The following is a 16572-nucleotide window of genomic DNA, read 5'->3' as shown; positions in this document are numbered from 1 at the left end:
TACAGTTAAGTATAGCCACCTCATTCCTAGCTAAATATTTTGCCAGTGACTCAGTCCTTCTAATACTGAGCCCTTTCCCCGAAAGGATTATCTTAGCAAATGTAGAAGCATTCCTTCCTTCCTTCCATAAAATGAAGACTGTTGGTACCCAAGAGTTGCCTGTCTGACCCACTTAACCTCTGATTTACAGCCTCCTTTTTGTGTGATTAAAAATAGTGACATACTGAGACAGCAAAAAGAGGAAAATCTCATGTAAAGGAAGTGATCTCTATTGCTTCTTCACATGTCAGTGCCATGTCTAGGGCCATGTCTAGAGGAGACTGTGGGCTCAGGAAGTCGTTAGGCAGCCTGTCTGCGGATGGGTGGGCCTGTGTCCCCACCCAGTTAGTTGTCTGGCCTGAGACATGCCAACACTGGTGCTTATAGGCTGTTGGGTGGGGCCAGGTCTTAGCCTGAAAGGTTAACCTTCGTTATTGCATGCATCTATGTGACTGGAAACTGTATGAGATAGTTCCGACAAATTTTCCAATCAAAATCTGAATCCTTTGGGCCTCCAGAAATGACCCTAATCAAAAATACAATAGAAAAAAATAGTAAAAAGTGTGGGAAAGAAATAAGTGAATTTTTTGAAATATGGATATTTTCATGACAGCTTTCACAAGGAGTCATATTAAAGAAAGGAAATATAGGCTTGTGCTTCTTAAGTAAATATGGTTCCTGGGTGAGATTTTGAATTAAAAGTTTTTTTAAGAAAAATAATAACACATACAAATAAAAATTATGGGGTCGCATGAAAAATGAGGGGTCTTAAGGTGCTGATACATTTGCTATTTGGATCCCTGTTTTCATCAGAATCTTCAAAGAAGACTACCCCTGGATTTCTCAGGGTTGGCTCAAAACATGCAGCATTGCTCACTGTGATAAGCATTTCTTAGGCCCCAGAATGGGTTGGGTTTTGTGCTTTCCTACAAATACTAAATTTCACCCAATAAAGACACTATGAAAAGGGAAACTCAAGATTTTTTTTAATATTTACTTATTTGGATGCATTGGGTCTTAGTTGCAGCATGCAGGATCTTAGTTGCGGCACATAGGCTCTTCATTGCATCCTGTGGGCTTCTCTCTAGTTGTGGCACATGGGCTCCTGAGAGCACAGGCTCAGTAGTTGCAGTGTGCAGGCTTAGTTGCCCTGTGGCATGTGGGATATTAGTTCCCTGACCAGGGATCGAACCTTCGTCCCCTTCATTGGAAGGTGGATTCTCTAACCACTGGACCACCAGGGAAGTCCCAGAAACTCAAGATTAACAAAGATAAAATATCAGCTCCCTATTCCACTTCCTTTATCCTATCAAATTCCATAGTTAATGAGCTGGGCTTTTTTGTTTTCCTTGCTTAAAACTTGTTCTTTTCTTTGTTTTAACCTTTTTTAAATTTTATATTGGAGTATAGTTGATTAACAATGTTGTGTCAGTTTCAGGTGTACAGCAAAGTGATGATTCAGTTATACATATGCATGTATATATTCTTTTTCAAATTCTTTTCCCATTTAGCTTATTACAGAATATTGAGCAGAGTTCATTGTGTTATACAGTAGGTCCTTGTTGGTTATCTATTTTAAATACAATAGTGTGTATATGTCAATCCCAAACTCCCAATTTATCCCTCCCCCGATCTTCCCCCTTTGGTAACCGTTTGTTTTCTAAGTCTGTGAGTCTGTTTCTGTTTTGTAAATAAGTTCATTTGTATTTTTTTTTTAGATTCTGCATATAAGTGATATCATAGGATATCTGTCTTTCTCTGACTTCACTCAGTCTGACAGACAATCTCTAGGTCCATCCGTGTTGCTGCAAGTGGCATTATTTCATTCTTCTTAATGGCTGAGTAATATTCTGTTACATATATGTACCACATCTTCTTTATCTGTTCCTCTGTCAATGGACATTTAGGTTGCTTCTATGTCTTGGCTATTGTAAACAGTGCTGCAATGAACACTGGGGTACATGTATCCTTTTGCACCATGGTTTTTTCCAGATATATGCCTACGAGTGGAATTGCTGGATCATATGGTACCTTTTAGATTTTAAGGAACCTCTGTACTGTTCTGCATAGTGGCTGTACCAATTTACATTCCCACCAACAGTGTAGGAGGGTTCCCTTTTCACCACACCCTCTCCAGCATTTATTGTCTCTAGACTTTTTGATGATGGCCATTCTGACTGGTGTGAAGGGCTATCTCATTGTAGTTTTGATTTGCATTTCTCTAATAATTAGCGATGTTGAGCACCTTTACATGTGCCTCTTGGCCACCTGTATGTCTTCCTTGGGGAAATGTCTATTTAGGTGTTCTGCCCATTTTTTGATTGGGTTGTTTGTTTTTTTAATATTGAGCTGCATGAGCTGTTCATATATTTTGGAGCTTAATCCTTTGTCTGTTGATTCATTTGCAAATATTTTCTCCCATTCTGAGGGTTGTCTTTTTGTCTTGTTTGTAGTTTCCTTTGTTTGCAAAAGCTATTAAGATTCATTAGGTCCCATTTGTTTATTTTTGTTTTTATTTCCACTCTCTAGTAGGTGGATCAAAGAAGATCTTGCTGTGATTTATGTCAAAGAGTGTTCTTCCTATGTTTTCCTCTAAGAGTTTTACAGTGTCTGGTCTTTCATTTAGGTCTCTAATCCATTTTGAGCTTATTTTTGTGTATGGTGTTAGACAGTGTTCTAATTTCATTCTTTTACATGGAGCTGTCCAGTTTTCCCAGCGCCACTTATTGAAGAGACTGTCTTTTCTCCATTGTATATCCTTGCCTCCTCTGTCATAGATTAGTTGACCATAGGTGTGTGGGTTTATCTCTGGGTTTTCTATCCTGTTCCGTTGATCTATATTTCTGTTTTTTGTGCCAGTACCATACTGTTTTGATTACTGTTGCTTTGTAATATAGTCTGAAGTCAGGGAGCCTGCTTCCTCCAGCTCCATTTTTCTTTCTCACGATTGCTTTGGCTATTTGGGGTCTTTGGTGTTTCCATACAAATTGTAAAACTTTTTGTTCTACTTCTGTGAAAAATGCCATTGGTAATTTGATAGGGATTGTACTGAATCTATAGATTGCTTTGGGTAGTATAGTCATTCTGATAATATTGATTTTTCTAATCCAAGAACATGGTATAGCTTTTCATCTGATCATGTCATGTTTGATCTCTTTCATCAGCATCTTATAGTTTTCAGAGTACAGGTCTTTTGCCTCCTTAGGTAGGTTTATTCCTAGGTATTTTATTCTTTTTGATGTGATGGTAAGTGGGATTTTTTTCTTTAATTTCTCTTTCTGATCTTTTGTTGTTAATGTATAGGAATGCAACAGATTTCTGTGTATTAATTTTGTATCCTGCAACTTTACTGAATTTGTTTATGAACTCTAGTAGTTTTCTGGTACCAACTTTAGGATTTTCTATGTATAGTATCTTGTCACCTGCAAACAGTGACAGTTTTACTTCTTTTCCAATTTGGATTCCTTTTATTTCTTTTTCTTCTCTGATTGCTATGGCTAGGACTTCCAAAACTATGTTGAATAAAAGTGGCAAAAGTGGATATCCTTGTCTTGTTCCTGATCTTAGATGGAATGCTTTCAGATTTCACCATTGAGGATGATGTTAGCTATAGGTTTGTCATATATGGCCTTTATTATGTTGAGGTGTGTGCCACTTTCTGGAGAGTTTTCATCATAAATGGGTGTTGAATTTTGTCAAAAGATTTTTCTGTATCTACTGAGATCATCATATGGATTTTATTCTTCAATTTGTTAATATGGTGTAGCACACTGATTGATTTGTGGATACTGAAAGATCCTTGCATCCCTGGGATAAATCCCACTTGATCATGGTGCATAATCATTTTAATGTATTGCTGGATTCGGTTTGCTAGTACTTTGTTGAGGATTTTTGCATCTATATTCATCAGTGATACTGGCCTGTAAATCTGTGTGTGTGTGTGTGTGTGTGTGTGTGTGTGTGTGTGTGTGTGTGTGTGTGTGTGTGTGTGTGTGTGTGTGTGTGGTAGCTTTGTCTGGTTTTGATATCAGGGTGATGGTAGACTCATAGAATGAGTTTGAGAGTATTCATTCCTCTGTAATTTTTTGTAATAGTTTCAGAAGGATATGTGTTAACTCTTCTCTAAATGTTTGATAGAATTCACCTGTGAAGCCATATGGTCCTGGACTTTTATTCATTGGGAGTTTTTTTAATCACAGTTTCAATTTCATTACTTGTGGTTGGTCTGTTCATATTTTCTGTTTTTTCCTGGTTCAGTCTTGGAAGCTTGTACCTTTCTAAGAATTTGTCCATGTCTTCTAGGTTGTCCAGTTTATTGCCATATAGTTGCTTGTAGTAGTCTCTTATGATTCTTTTTATTTCAGTGGTGTCCGTTGTAACTTTTTTTATATCTAAGTTTATCAATTTGAGCCCTCTCTCTTTTTTTCTTGATGCGTCTGGCTAAAGTTTTATCAATTTTGTTTATCTTTTCAAAGAACCAGCTTTTAGTTTCACTGCTCTTTGCTACTGCTTTCTTTGTCTCTGTTTCATTTATTTCTGCTCTGGTCTCTATGATATTTTTTTTTCTGCTAACTTTGTGTTTTGTATGTTCTTCTTTCTCTAATTGTTTTAGGTGTAAGGTTATATTCTTCACTTGGGATTTTTCTTGTCTCCTGAGGTAAGATTGTATTGCTATAAACTTCCCTCTTAGAACTGATTTTGCTGCATCCCATAGGTTTTGGAGAGTTGTGTTTTCATTTGTCTCTAGATATTTTTTTATTTCCTCTTTAATGTCTTCAGTGATCCATTGGTAGGTTAGTAGCATATTGTTTAACCTCCACATGTTTGTGTTTTTTACAGTTTTTTTTTTCTTGTAGTTGATTTCTAATCTCATAGGGTTGTGGTCGGAAAAGATGCGTGATATGATTTCAACTTTCTGAAGTTTACCAAGGCTTGCTCTGTGGCCCAGCATGTGATCTACCCTGGCAGATGTTCCATGTGCACTTGAAAAGAATGTGTATTCTGCTGCTTTCAGATGGAATGCTCTATAAATATCAATTAAGCCTATCTGGTCCAATGTGTCATTTAAGGCCTGTGTTTCCTTATTGATTTTCTGTCTGGATGATCTGTCCATTGATGAAAGTAGGGTGTTAAAGTCCCTCACTATTATTGTGTTACCGTCAATTTCTCCTTTTATGGCTGTTGGCATTTGCCTTATATATTGAGGTGCTCCTATATTGGGTACATACATATTTATATTTGTTATATCTTCTTCTAGATGGATCCCTTGATCGTTACATGGTGTCCTTTTTGTCTCTTGTAACAGTTTTTATTTTAAAGTCTATTTTGACTGATATGAGTATTGCCTCCAGCTTTCTTTTGATTTCCATTTGCATGGAATACCTTTTTCCATCCCCTCACTTTCAGTCTGTATATGTCCCTAGACCTGAAGTGGGTCTCTTGTAAACAGCATATATATGGGTCTTGTTTCTGTATCCATTCAGCCAGTCTGTGTCTTTTGGTTAGAGCATTTAATCCATTTACATTTAAGGTAATTATTGATATGTATGTTCTTATTGCCATTTTGTTAATTGTTTAGTATTTGGTTTTGTAGGTCTTTTTTCTTCTCTTCCTCTTTTGTTCTCTTCTCTTGTGACCTGATGACTAACTTTAGTGTTGTGTTTTGATTCCTATTTCTTTTGTGTGTGTGTTTCTATTGTAGATTTTTGGTTTGCAGTTACCACGAGGTTTTGATATAGCAGTCTGTATATAAACAAGATTGTTTTTTAAGTTGCTGGTCTTTTACTATCAAATGATTTTTTTTAATTTTTTTTTTTTATTTTTTGGCTGTGTTGAGTCTTCATTCCTGTGCCTGGGCTTTTCTCTAGTTGCTGCGAGTAGGGGCTACTCTTTGTTGAGGTGCGCAGGTTACTCATTGTGGTGGCTTCTCCTGTTGTGGAGCACAGGCTCTAGGTGCACGAGCTTCAGTAGTTGTGGCATGTGTGCTCAGTAGTTGTGGTTCGCAGGCTCTAGAGCACAGGCTCAGTAGTTGTGGCACATGGGCTTAGTTGCTCCGCGGCATGTGGGATCTTCTGGGACGAGGGATCAAACCCGTGTCCCCTGCATTGGCAGGCAGATTCTTAACCACTGTGCCACCAGGGAAGTCCCTGCATTTTCAATATCCTGTACCTTTACTGTGTGTTTGCTTTTCCTGGTGAGCTTTTCCATTCATAATTTTCTTATTTCTAGTTGTGGCCTTTTCTTTTCTGCCTAGAGAAGTTCCTTTAGCATTTGTTGCGAAGCTGGTCTGGTGGTGCTGCATTCTTTTAGCTTTTGCTTATCTGTAAAGTTTTTGATTTCTCCATCGAATCTGAATGAGAGCTTTGCTGGGCAGAGCATTCTTGGTTGTAGGTTCTTCCCTTCCATCACCTTAAATGTATCATGCCACTCCCTTCTGGCCTGCAGTTTCTGCTAAAAAGTCAGCTGATAGCCTTATGGGAATTCCCTTATATGTTATTTGTTGCTTTTCCCTTGTTGCTTTTAATATATTTTTTTTAATTTTTGTCAATTTTATTACTATGTGTCACAGCATGTTCTTCCTTGGGTTTATGCTGCCTGGGACTCTCTTGCTTCCTGGACTTGGGTGACTGTTTCCTTTCCCATGTTAGGGAAGTTTTCAGCTATTATCTCTTCAAATATTTTCTCATGTCCTTTCTCTCTTCTCCTTCCGGGACCCCTAGAATGCAAATGTTAGTGCATTTAATGTTGTCCCAGAGGTCTCTTAGACTGGCCTCATTTCTTTTCATTCTTTTTTCTTTATTCTGTCCAGCAGCACTGATTTCCACCATTCTGTCTTCCAGGTAACTTATCTGTTCTGCCTCAGTTATTCTGCTATTGATTCCTTCTAGTGTGTTTTTCTTTTCAGTTATTGTATTGTTCATCTCTGTTCTTTAGTTCTTCTAGGTCTTTGTTAAACATTTCTTGTATCTTCTTGATCTGTGCCTCCGTTCTTTTTCCTAGGTCTTGGATCATGTTTACTGTCATTACTCTGAATTGTTTTTTGGGTAGGTTGCCTATCTCCACTTCACGTAGTTGTTCTACTGGGGTTTTATCTTGTACCTTCATCTGGGACATATTCCTCTGCCATCTCATTTTGTCTAACTTTCTGCAACTGCAATTTCTGTTCCACAGGCTGCAGGGTTGTAGTTCTCCTTGCTTCTGCTGTCTGCCCCCTGGTGGATGAGGTTGGTCCAGGGGCTGGTGCAGGCTTCCTGGTGTGAGGAACTGGTGCCTGCCCCACTGGTGGGTGGAGCTGGGTCTTGTCCCTCTGGTTGGCAGGGCCTTGTCAAGAGGTGTGTTTAGCTGGCAGCTGTGTGCTCAGGAAGACTTTAAGCAGCCTGTCTGTTGATATGTGGGGCTGTGTTCCCACCCTTTTGGTTGTTTGGCCTGAGGCGTCTCTGCACTAGAGCCTACAGGCTGTTAGGTGGGGCCAGGTCTTGATGGGAAAATGGTGGCCTCCAGGCCAGCTCATGCCAATGAGTACTCCCCACGACTACAGCTGCAGTGTGTTTGTCCCCAGAGTGAGCCACAGCTGACCCTGCCTCTGCAGGAGACCCTCCAATACCAGCAGATAGGTCTGGCCCAGGCTCTTATGATGTCACTGCTTTTTTTCCCTGTGACCTGGTGCACACGAGAGCTTGTGTCTGCCCTCCAGGAGTGGGGTTTCTGTTCCCCTAGTCCTATGGAATTCCTGTGATCAAACCCCGCTGGCCTTTAAAGCCAGATCCTTGGGGGCTCCTCCTCCCATTGCCAGACCCACAGGCTGGGGAGCCTGATGTGGGGCTCAGAACTTTCACTCCTGTGGGAGAACTTCTGCAATATAATTATTTTCCAGTTTGTGGGTCACCCACCTGGCGGGTATGGGATTTGATTTTATCGCAATTACGCCCCTCCTACCATCTTGTCATGTCGTCTTTGCCTTTGGATATAGGATATGGTTTTGGGGAGGGTCCAGCATTTTTTTGTTGATGGCTGTTAGGCAGTTAGTTGTGATTTTGGTGTTTTCATAAGATGAGGTGATCTCACGTCCTTCTACTCTGCCATCTTGTCTCAACTTCCCTAAAAATTGTTCTTTTAAATATGTGTGTGTGCGTGTGCACACAATATTCACAAGCACTTAGAAGTTCTATTAAAAGTCAGTGCTCAATTTTGAGCAAAAAGTTATTATAAACAATAGCAACTCCCTCCCCCGCACCAAAGAAAGAAAAATGCTTCTAGCACTCTTTCTTTGAACCTTAAAGAGTGTTTTCATAGGCCAGCTCATTGTTTTCCTTCTCTCTGAAAAATTAGAAATGATAACTGTTTTGATGAGTTCTACAGAAAAAGACAGTTTCCATGATTTCATTTCTTGACAAAGAACAGGTGCCTCACTTGGTTTCTGCCACATGTAAGCAAATTCCCAGACGTAAAACTTCCCCTCAGGGGAAGCAATGTGGGTCCACAGAACTATCTTGAGTTCTGCCCCCTCTTCCCCTGGCCGTGTGAGGTGGCCGACTAGTACGGGGAGGCGTGGGAGAAGAGCCTTGACCATCCCCATGCGCACGCAGCCTGCACGGTGGCTGTGGCCATCAGGGTGGCTTCTGCCCTGTCACTGCTTCATCTGGCTAGTCTCTCCACGAAAAAAACCAAGGCCTGCCTGTCTTTTGTAATATTCTGTTTTAAAAGAGAGAAATCTCCAGGGAGAGAACAGGACCCTAAAAGTCCAAGGCCTGGAATTCCTCCTTTCTCTCTTTCCATTTTAAACAGGAAACATTCATGCTAAGAGGGTCCAGAGGGAGTGTTGGTTGTATGTTCATTTTAAGGCAGATAATGTTTGTGTGTTGCAAATGTCAGTGATTTATCCCAAGGGCTTAAAATGAGTGCAGAAAAACCACATGTTTCACTTCATGCAGAGAAATATCATCAGTAGATTTTCAGAGAAAACACAGGTTAAGGATTTTTTTTAAGTGTTTTGAAAATCTTTAACGTGAACCAAAAGGAAATAGAAATGAGCACGGTGGGAGAGGGAGGAAGCTTAAAATATTATACGATAAAAGGTATAATGAATGCTGGAAGTTTTCTAAAGAAAAAATAACATTCTAAAGGAAAGGGAAGATGAAATCCCCGCCCTTTATTTCCCAGGGCTGGAGTGACAGATTACACATTTGTGCTCTATTTGTCATGGGCAATTTAAAATAGAGCAAAGCAAACTGCACTGAGTAATAGCAGTTGACGCCATAATAACTTGTACGCAAACAATTTAATTTTTTTATCTGAAAACACTAACTAAATTAACCCAGGCTCAAGGATCTATCTTTCGTTATTATACACAGCCAAATTAAGACATAAAAAAGTAGAGAGAGAATTCTATTGTTCATCCCTATGAATGTGTTCACATGCTGCTTTCCACATGGACCCAAGCTTGGAGCTTGTCAAATAATCCTGATTTGGGGAACTTACTTACAGAGCTGTTTTCACATCAAACTCTGCAGATTACAGGGTGATTGTGACCCTCATTGACGGTTGCCCGTATTCTTCCAGCCCTGCCATTTCTTTCAAGTGTTCTACCAGGTTGTACTCTGACATTGGAGAGCTTTTCATTAATTATTATTGTTGCTGTTTTCCTCTAAAAAGGAATAATAAAAAGAGGAATGGTAGAAAGTGGGAAGGATCTGGGCATGGTAGTAGTGAATATGTGCACAGAAGGTTTATGGGAGTTTAAGAGCTGCAAACAGAACTCATCTGTTTAACCCCAGGCTAGGTAAGATGCACTCATCTGTACCTTGTTTAGAGACCTATTGCTTCTGTTACGACAAATGGATCCGAAGATGCTTGTTGTCTTAGCAGAGAGGTCCAGACAGGGTCGCTTTCCGTTAGTGTTTATTCTTGCCCTTTACCTTCTGTGTGCCTACTCATTACACAGCACAACTTACAGCTGGTTTGTCTTTTCCTAATCTGCTACCGGCTGGGTGGTACTTATTGACTTTGCAGTAGAAGTGCTTTATATCAAAGTTTTGGGTGGGTAAGTCCAGGCTCTAGGTTGGGACTCTCTCTAGGAACTGTAGAAAGAGGAGGGCACACTAATCCACACGGGGACGTAACAGAAGCCAACCAGAGTTAGACCAAGACTGTGACTCATGTAAAGAGCACCCCACAGACCTAGGAGAGAAGTGAATGCAATCCCTGGGAAATTTATGACTCCAAATAATGTGTGCATTTCTTTTTTTTTTTTTTTTGCGGTACGCGGGCCTCTCACTGTTGCGGCCTCTCCCGTTGCGGAGCACAGGCTCCGGACGCGCAGGCTCAGCGGCCATGGCTCACGGGCCCAGCCGCTCCGCGGCATGTGGGACCTTCCCGGACCGGGGCACGAACACCGCGTCCCCTGCATCGGCAGGCGGACTCTCAACCACTGCGCCACCAGGGAAGCCCTAATGTGTGCATTTCTACCACCATGTTTACGTCAGGCTTCAGGGAGGTGGAAAGGAGAGGGGGCAAATGATCCCAGCTTTAATAGAGCCAAACTAAGCCTTGTTTAGGGAACTAGCTTGGTTACTATAATAAGGCCAACATATACACAAGACAGAATTCTGTTTCTCCCTCAGGCACCAATCAGTCCTGACTGACACGCTGGCTCCATGGGGTCAAGGAGCCAGGCTCCCCAGCATGTGGCTTTCTCCTTGTGTCTAATATGGCCACTCCAGGGGCCAACAGAAAGGAGAGAAGAGAAGAAGAGTGTCCCTTGTTTCCTTTTAAGGGCGCACATCACGTCTATTCACATCCCACTGGCCAGATCCAGTCTGTGGCCAAACTACATGGGAGGCTAAGGAATGTGGTCATCATCTGGGCAGCTGGCTTTGTAGTCATTGATATGTGTCTGTTCTCTTTCCAGGGGAGGACCAGCGGATCCTGTAGACTACCTGACAGCAGCACCTCGAGGGCTCTACAAGGAAAGGGAGCTTCCATATTACCCAGGGGCTCATCCTGTGCATCCGCCCAAAGGGAGCTACCCCCGCCCCCCAGATCTGAGGATCACAGATCTCCGGTATCCCCAGTACTATCCGCCCCCGCCAGCCCCCCAGCACAAAGGACCCTTCCGACAAGATGTCCCACCTTCCCCTCCTCAGCACCACAGAGTACCAGCCTACCCAGAAATGGGCAGACCAGTGCCCCGAGGGGGCAGCCCAGATCAGTACCCCTATCGAATGCAGGATCCCCGGCAGAAGAACCCCATGACCGCAGCCGTGTAGCTGAACGCCACCAAGCTCAGCCCAGCCCAGAACGGAAGACATCCAACATCACCTTTGTTCTTCCTACAACTTAAGGCCGCCTTCCTGTTAAGAATTCTCCATGGTACAGATTAGGTTTTTCTCGCTGAGGCTGCAACACTTGACTGCTAGTCAGAGAGAAAGAAGGGGACAGGAGTTTGGGGAGGGAAATCAGAAGGAAGACGAAGGATGGGGCCATAAAAAAAATACTGCCTGAAATAATTTTAGAATTGTTCAGTTCACTGAGAGTGACAATTGAACAGGCAGATAACAATGGAGATCTACAACATGGTGCCTCCCTGGAGCACAGACATGCCCCCACAGCACTGGCATCACGGAGGGCAGACTCTGCCCGGGATCGTCATCCGTTCAGAGACTAGCTTCAGCCACCTGATTAGAGCTGTTACGTCTGTGAAGAGTGGTTGCCAATGTGGGTGTCCTAAGTGAGTGGTTTTTACATTGAAAAAACAACAGCGGCAAACATGACGAGTGATCTCCTTGAAATGTTTTATACCTAGAGGAAGGCTGCATTTCTTTATTTGTAGAATTTCTCAGGTTCTCAGTTCCACTCACTTGGTATAAGCATGTCACGTTTCCTTGCTTTTAGTGTAAAAGTAAGATGTGAATGCAGTCCTGGTGTCCTGGGAGAATGTACAAAGCTAGCAGAGCTTCCAGAAGAAATATATGCCTAGCATCAAGGCAATCAGGTTAAGAGGCTGACATTCCTGTGGTCCTCACCTTCCTTCCTCCCACGTCCCAGGCACGACAGCATGGAGATATCTGGCTTCCGAGGCATCCCCAAATCTCCTGCCTATAATTATTGTAAGTGGGGCCTCTATTTTAAGGCTCCCACTTGAGAGTTAAGATGTACTCGGGAAAAAGAGGGCCCACTGGTTAGTATGCACAGGAAGCGGTGCTCTGAGATGCCAATTCCAGACCCAGTGCCAAACAGCGCCATATGCACCCGGCGTCAGGGAGGGGCTGACTGTGCTCTTTGGGAATGATAACCGGCAGGTGGTAGACAGTGGTGACTGACTCTGTGTGTGTGTATGTGTGTGTGTGTGTGTGTGTGTGTGTGTGTGTGTGTGTGTGTGAAAGTGTGTGATTACCAGTATGGAGAATGGAAAATAAAAATGGAAAGTTTGATGAGGAAGGGAATAAAAAGGAAAAAAGCCAGAAAACAGAAGGGAAGGGAGAAGAAGCATAAAACAAAATCATTCTATATCTGCTATATTATTTCATTAACAGAAGTCAGGGCAAGACCAAGGCCAAGGTCTCCAGTTGGGAAAAGAAGGTCTTATGGCTTCGAAAAGCTGAAAGCCCACCCTCCAGAATCCATGGCAATTTTTTTAGAGCTTTGCAGCTATAGTCTACTTATTTCAACACAGAACCTCTAAAACCTACAACCTAACCCAAATGAGAACATAAGAGAAAACCGAGAAACAGCAAAGCATGGGAGCAGCAACTCGAATTGTTCAGTGACTCCTGCAGTACTTTAAACCTTTTTATTCCTTCTTCATTCCCTCCCATCAAAAGTCTCGAGTTCAATTTAGACATATTTTGGCCAAGATTAGGATACCTCTGACTGCTAGGATTTAATAAATTATAGTATTATTGAATATATAGATTATCTATCCAGCCCAGTTTAGTCTTATTTTAATTTAAAATAGAGTTCTGTTACCAAGAATGATGCAACTGGTGGGTTTAGACTTAACTAGTGTTATTTACTGAACTTTAAGAGGTATCATTTTCTAAACTACCATTTACTTATGGCCCTCTTGAAAATAGACTGTCAAGTTGTTTGTGGCCCTCTATCATCTCTCTTATGCCAGGCACCTTTAGATCGTTCGCAATTTGTGCAGAGGTTGAGGACTGGGCCCTGCTCACCTAGAGCTGTAGTGCAGGTGAGCTGTAGGGTTTCCCAGCCAACATGCTGCAAGCTGCCTTCCCCTCAAGCTACATAAACCTTCAAGAAGACAATGATAAGATGAGGGAAGTGTGATGTATTTTGAAGCATTAAAAATCAGCTCTTTAGGATGTTCCATAATTTAACCAAATTTCTGTAGACTAGTGGACATAGCTAAGCCAGAAGCTTCCTCCTGGATTAAGGCCAAGGTCCCACAAGGGGCAGTGGTATAAGGTGAGACGCTCTGTGTGTGCTGGAGGAGTGACCCTTGTAGGAAGAATGCCTATATTTTCACCACGTTGCCACCTTGCGAGCATATCTCCTGCACTCAGGCTCGGGGGAAGCTGCTGCAAGCATGGTTTTGTGTTGTACACACAGGTGATACAACAGTTGCTAATCCTGAGGGGCAGCTAAGGATGTGAAGGTACTATGAAAACAGATGAAAAAAGGATTATAGCAGTTTTCTTTTCTTGCTTGAGGTAGAACACACGCACCATTAGACCCTACCCAAAAGGAGCTAGCATTACGTGTGCGACAGTCTTCATCAAGCCAACTGACAAGTAAGAACAGCTTGAATGTAAGCTTTATAAATGCCTGTGAACCAGCCCTCCAACTGTCACCACCCAGAGGTTATGGAACTCTTTCCCAGTATTTAGGAGACCAGGCTATAATCAGTAGGTGCCCAGTAGCAGGAAATAGTTCCTGGGTTATTTATGGCCTTGGAAAAACTCAATCAGGTGTCTCCTTGTAGCTCGGAATGCTAATAGACCCCCCCCCCCAGGAAAAGGTGGCACGGCGAGCTTGGCGAGCTACAAACCCATCAACGTACACCCACCCGGCTCCTCGCCTGACCACTGGGTCATCCAGGCCTTGAAATGATGTACTGGCCTCAAGTAACTAGTTATTTTAAGGAGCTCTGTTTGTGTCCCTTTTTGCAGGCATAGAGAGAGAAAAGGGAGCAGACCACCGAAAAATTTTAGATGCAGGCAAATTCAGTCCTCTACAAGGGAGTGAAACACAACATCTCACTAACCCATTGTGTCATTGGTCTGTGGCAGTATCACTCTTGGTATAATATTGCTTCCCTGTGGTATCACACCACTGGATGAAAGGCAAGCTCAAAGTCAGGAGTATTTTCTTAAATCATGATTGACAACAAAACTGGGGGAAAAAATTACTGTGAAGCTCCTTATTCTTAGATTTTTAGATCTACATGCGTTAACCTCACAGTACAGCACAGAGCAGAGATCTTATAATCAAGAGCACGTGCAGAGCCACAGACCCACCGTCACCCTGAGGAGGAAACTCTGTGCACACCAACCGAGAGAGGAGATTTGAGACTTCACTGTAGCTTTGTGTTTGCCACCGGTAACAAAATTAAAACATGATTCATTATTACTTCCAAAGATTTAGGAACTTCTCGAGTGAAATCTATCTCCTGAAGGAAATCCACCTGACAACTTTTGGAGTTGCCATGCATAGGGCTGGTATACACAGTGATCAAGACTTTAAAGAGTGTTCATTCCCTAACCTGTATCCACAGCGTTCATTTTCTTTGGAGGAACACCTTAGCATTTCAGAGGGATATAGAGATCTGGAGAGTTTGGTGTGGACAGCAATATGTGTCTCTAAAATTTTCATTGGCATTAAACTCTGAAATCCACAATGAATGGCCTTCAAATTGGTGCTAAATTGGGTAGACACCCTACTGCTTCGAGTCCAGGAGCGACAGAAAGTCCAGATTTAGCGCAATTAGGCAGGAGGGAGTTGGAGTCAGAAACAGCCCGCGACAGTATTTCTCTGCACTCCCGGTTCACGCCGACTTAAGTGGAAATGATGCCACAATGAGACCAGAAAAAGGAGTCTCCATAAGATATCGCTACAAAGTCACCTTTCTGATAAAAAGGAAAATGAAAGTTAGATATCTAAAATAAGCCTAGAATCTCATATGAAGCTACAACTTCTAAGGGAAACTCTCCCTCATGTCCTTAAATCATAATAGAATCCCACACAGCCTGGCTTTTAAAGGTGGGCTTCGCCATCAACCCAGAGTGGAGCGCGAACTAACCCCCAAGACTGTCTCCTGACTCAGCTCTTTCAGACAGTGTTAGCACTGACTGCAGTGCTATTTACTACTGGAACATAAAAACAAAACCTGCTGTTTATACAGTCACTTTTTCTAGGGTTTTCCTGTGCTTATATGATACCAAGTCTGTTCGTAAGTTCTGAAGATAAATTATGTGAAATCATATTTTGGCGTAGGGGGTGGAGAATGAATTCTTTACAGACTTTTTAGGATGATCCCATTTTTACCACAGAAAGATTTTGGATATTGTTATATATAAATTTTTCTTGTTTATTTTGCATCAAAATAAAGCTTTATTCAGTCAGTAAAAGTCAAGTCTTGGTTTTTACCCACCACCGGTTTGTTTTAGGGTTTGATGAATGAATAGGTAGGGAGGTGTGGCCCTGCTCACCCTTGAATAGCAACCTCACAGGGCAGAGGACACAGGGAAAGAGCATCCGTCACATGCTGGGCTCCCCCAAAAGCAGATGCCGAGATGGGAATGAACAAGCGGGATGTTTATTCGGGAGTGCACTTGGGTTCAGTTCATATAGAAGGCAGGGGAAGAAGACAGGATGGGGCAGAGAGGGAAAGACTGAGCTGCCATGTGCTCCCAACTTGGGCTCAGCCAACTCCACAGGGAGACCTGGAGCTGCAGTGGCCCCACAGAGTCATCCCAAGTGGGGACAAGGGAGATGGGCCTTTATCCCACTATCTTGGTCAGGGGATACGGGCTACTTCTGGAAGTAGGGGAGACCCAGAACCAGGCAGTTTTCTTCAGGTGAGGCAATTCCCAAAAGGGCTGACAGCTGGGGTCATCTTGGGGCGATATTCACAGCAGCTGAGAAAATAGCTCTTCGTTCCTGAAGTGGGACCTGGGCAGTGCCTCACAGCACCCACAAATGCATCCAACACTGCCGACCCCTCTCTCCTGTTAGAAGCACTCTTACCTTGTCTAAAGAAACAGGATTCCAGGTTGGTTTTCCTTGAGACCATCCCTATGGTTCGCAAGCAACTTCACTGGCTTCTCAGCCCTGTCCACACTCTCCAAGTTCATCCACAGCCTTTTAGCTACCACCCTGGACTGCTCTGCTCACAATTTCCAGCTCTGATCTCTCTCCTGAGTACATGCATTTCCACTTTCCTACTGGACATCCCCACTGGGACTTTCCATAAGCCCTTTGCACGCAACATCTCCAAACTGAACACAAGCTTTCTCCAAAGAAACCTGCTTCTCATGACTCTATGCTGGCCAATCGCACCACCATGTTCACGGTTAC

The 16572-nt window shown here is 42.6% G+C and overlaps 1 protein-coding gene across 3 annotated transcripts in view; it reads left to right on the top strand.

Moving 5' to 3' along the window:
- Positions 1-15609, top strand: part of PARD3B (par-3 family cell polarity regulator beta) — a 1039317-nt gene extending 1023708 nt beyond the window's left edge. For all 3 annotated transcript variants that reach the window (XM_060152240.1, XM_060152239.1, XM_060152238.1), the window contains one exon: positions 10946-15609. In XM_060152240.1, coding sequence (XP_060008223.1) covers positions 10946-11303 — 358 coding nt within the window. In that variant the 3' untranslated portion in view covers positions 11304-15609. The remainder of the gene's footprint in view (positions 1-10945) is intronic.
- The last annotated feature ends 963 nt before the right edge of the window (positions 15610-16572 follow it).

This window comes from Lagenorhynchus albirostris, chromosome 6, assembly GCF_949774975.1.
Source record: "Lagenorhynchus albirostris chromosome 6, mLagAlb1.1, whole genome shotgun sequence".
Lineage (NCBI taxonomy): Eukaryota > Metazoa > Chordata > Mammalia > Artiodactyla > Delphinidae > Lagenorhynchus > Lagenorhynchus albirostris.
The sequence above is the reverse complement of the archived record's forward strand: the minus strand, read 5'-3'. Positions and strand labels throughout refer to the sequence as shown.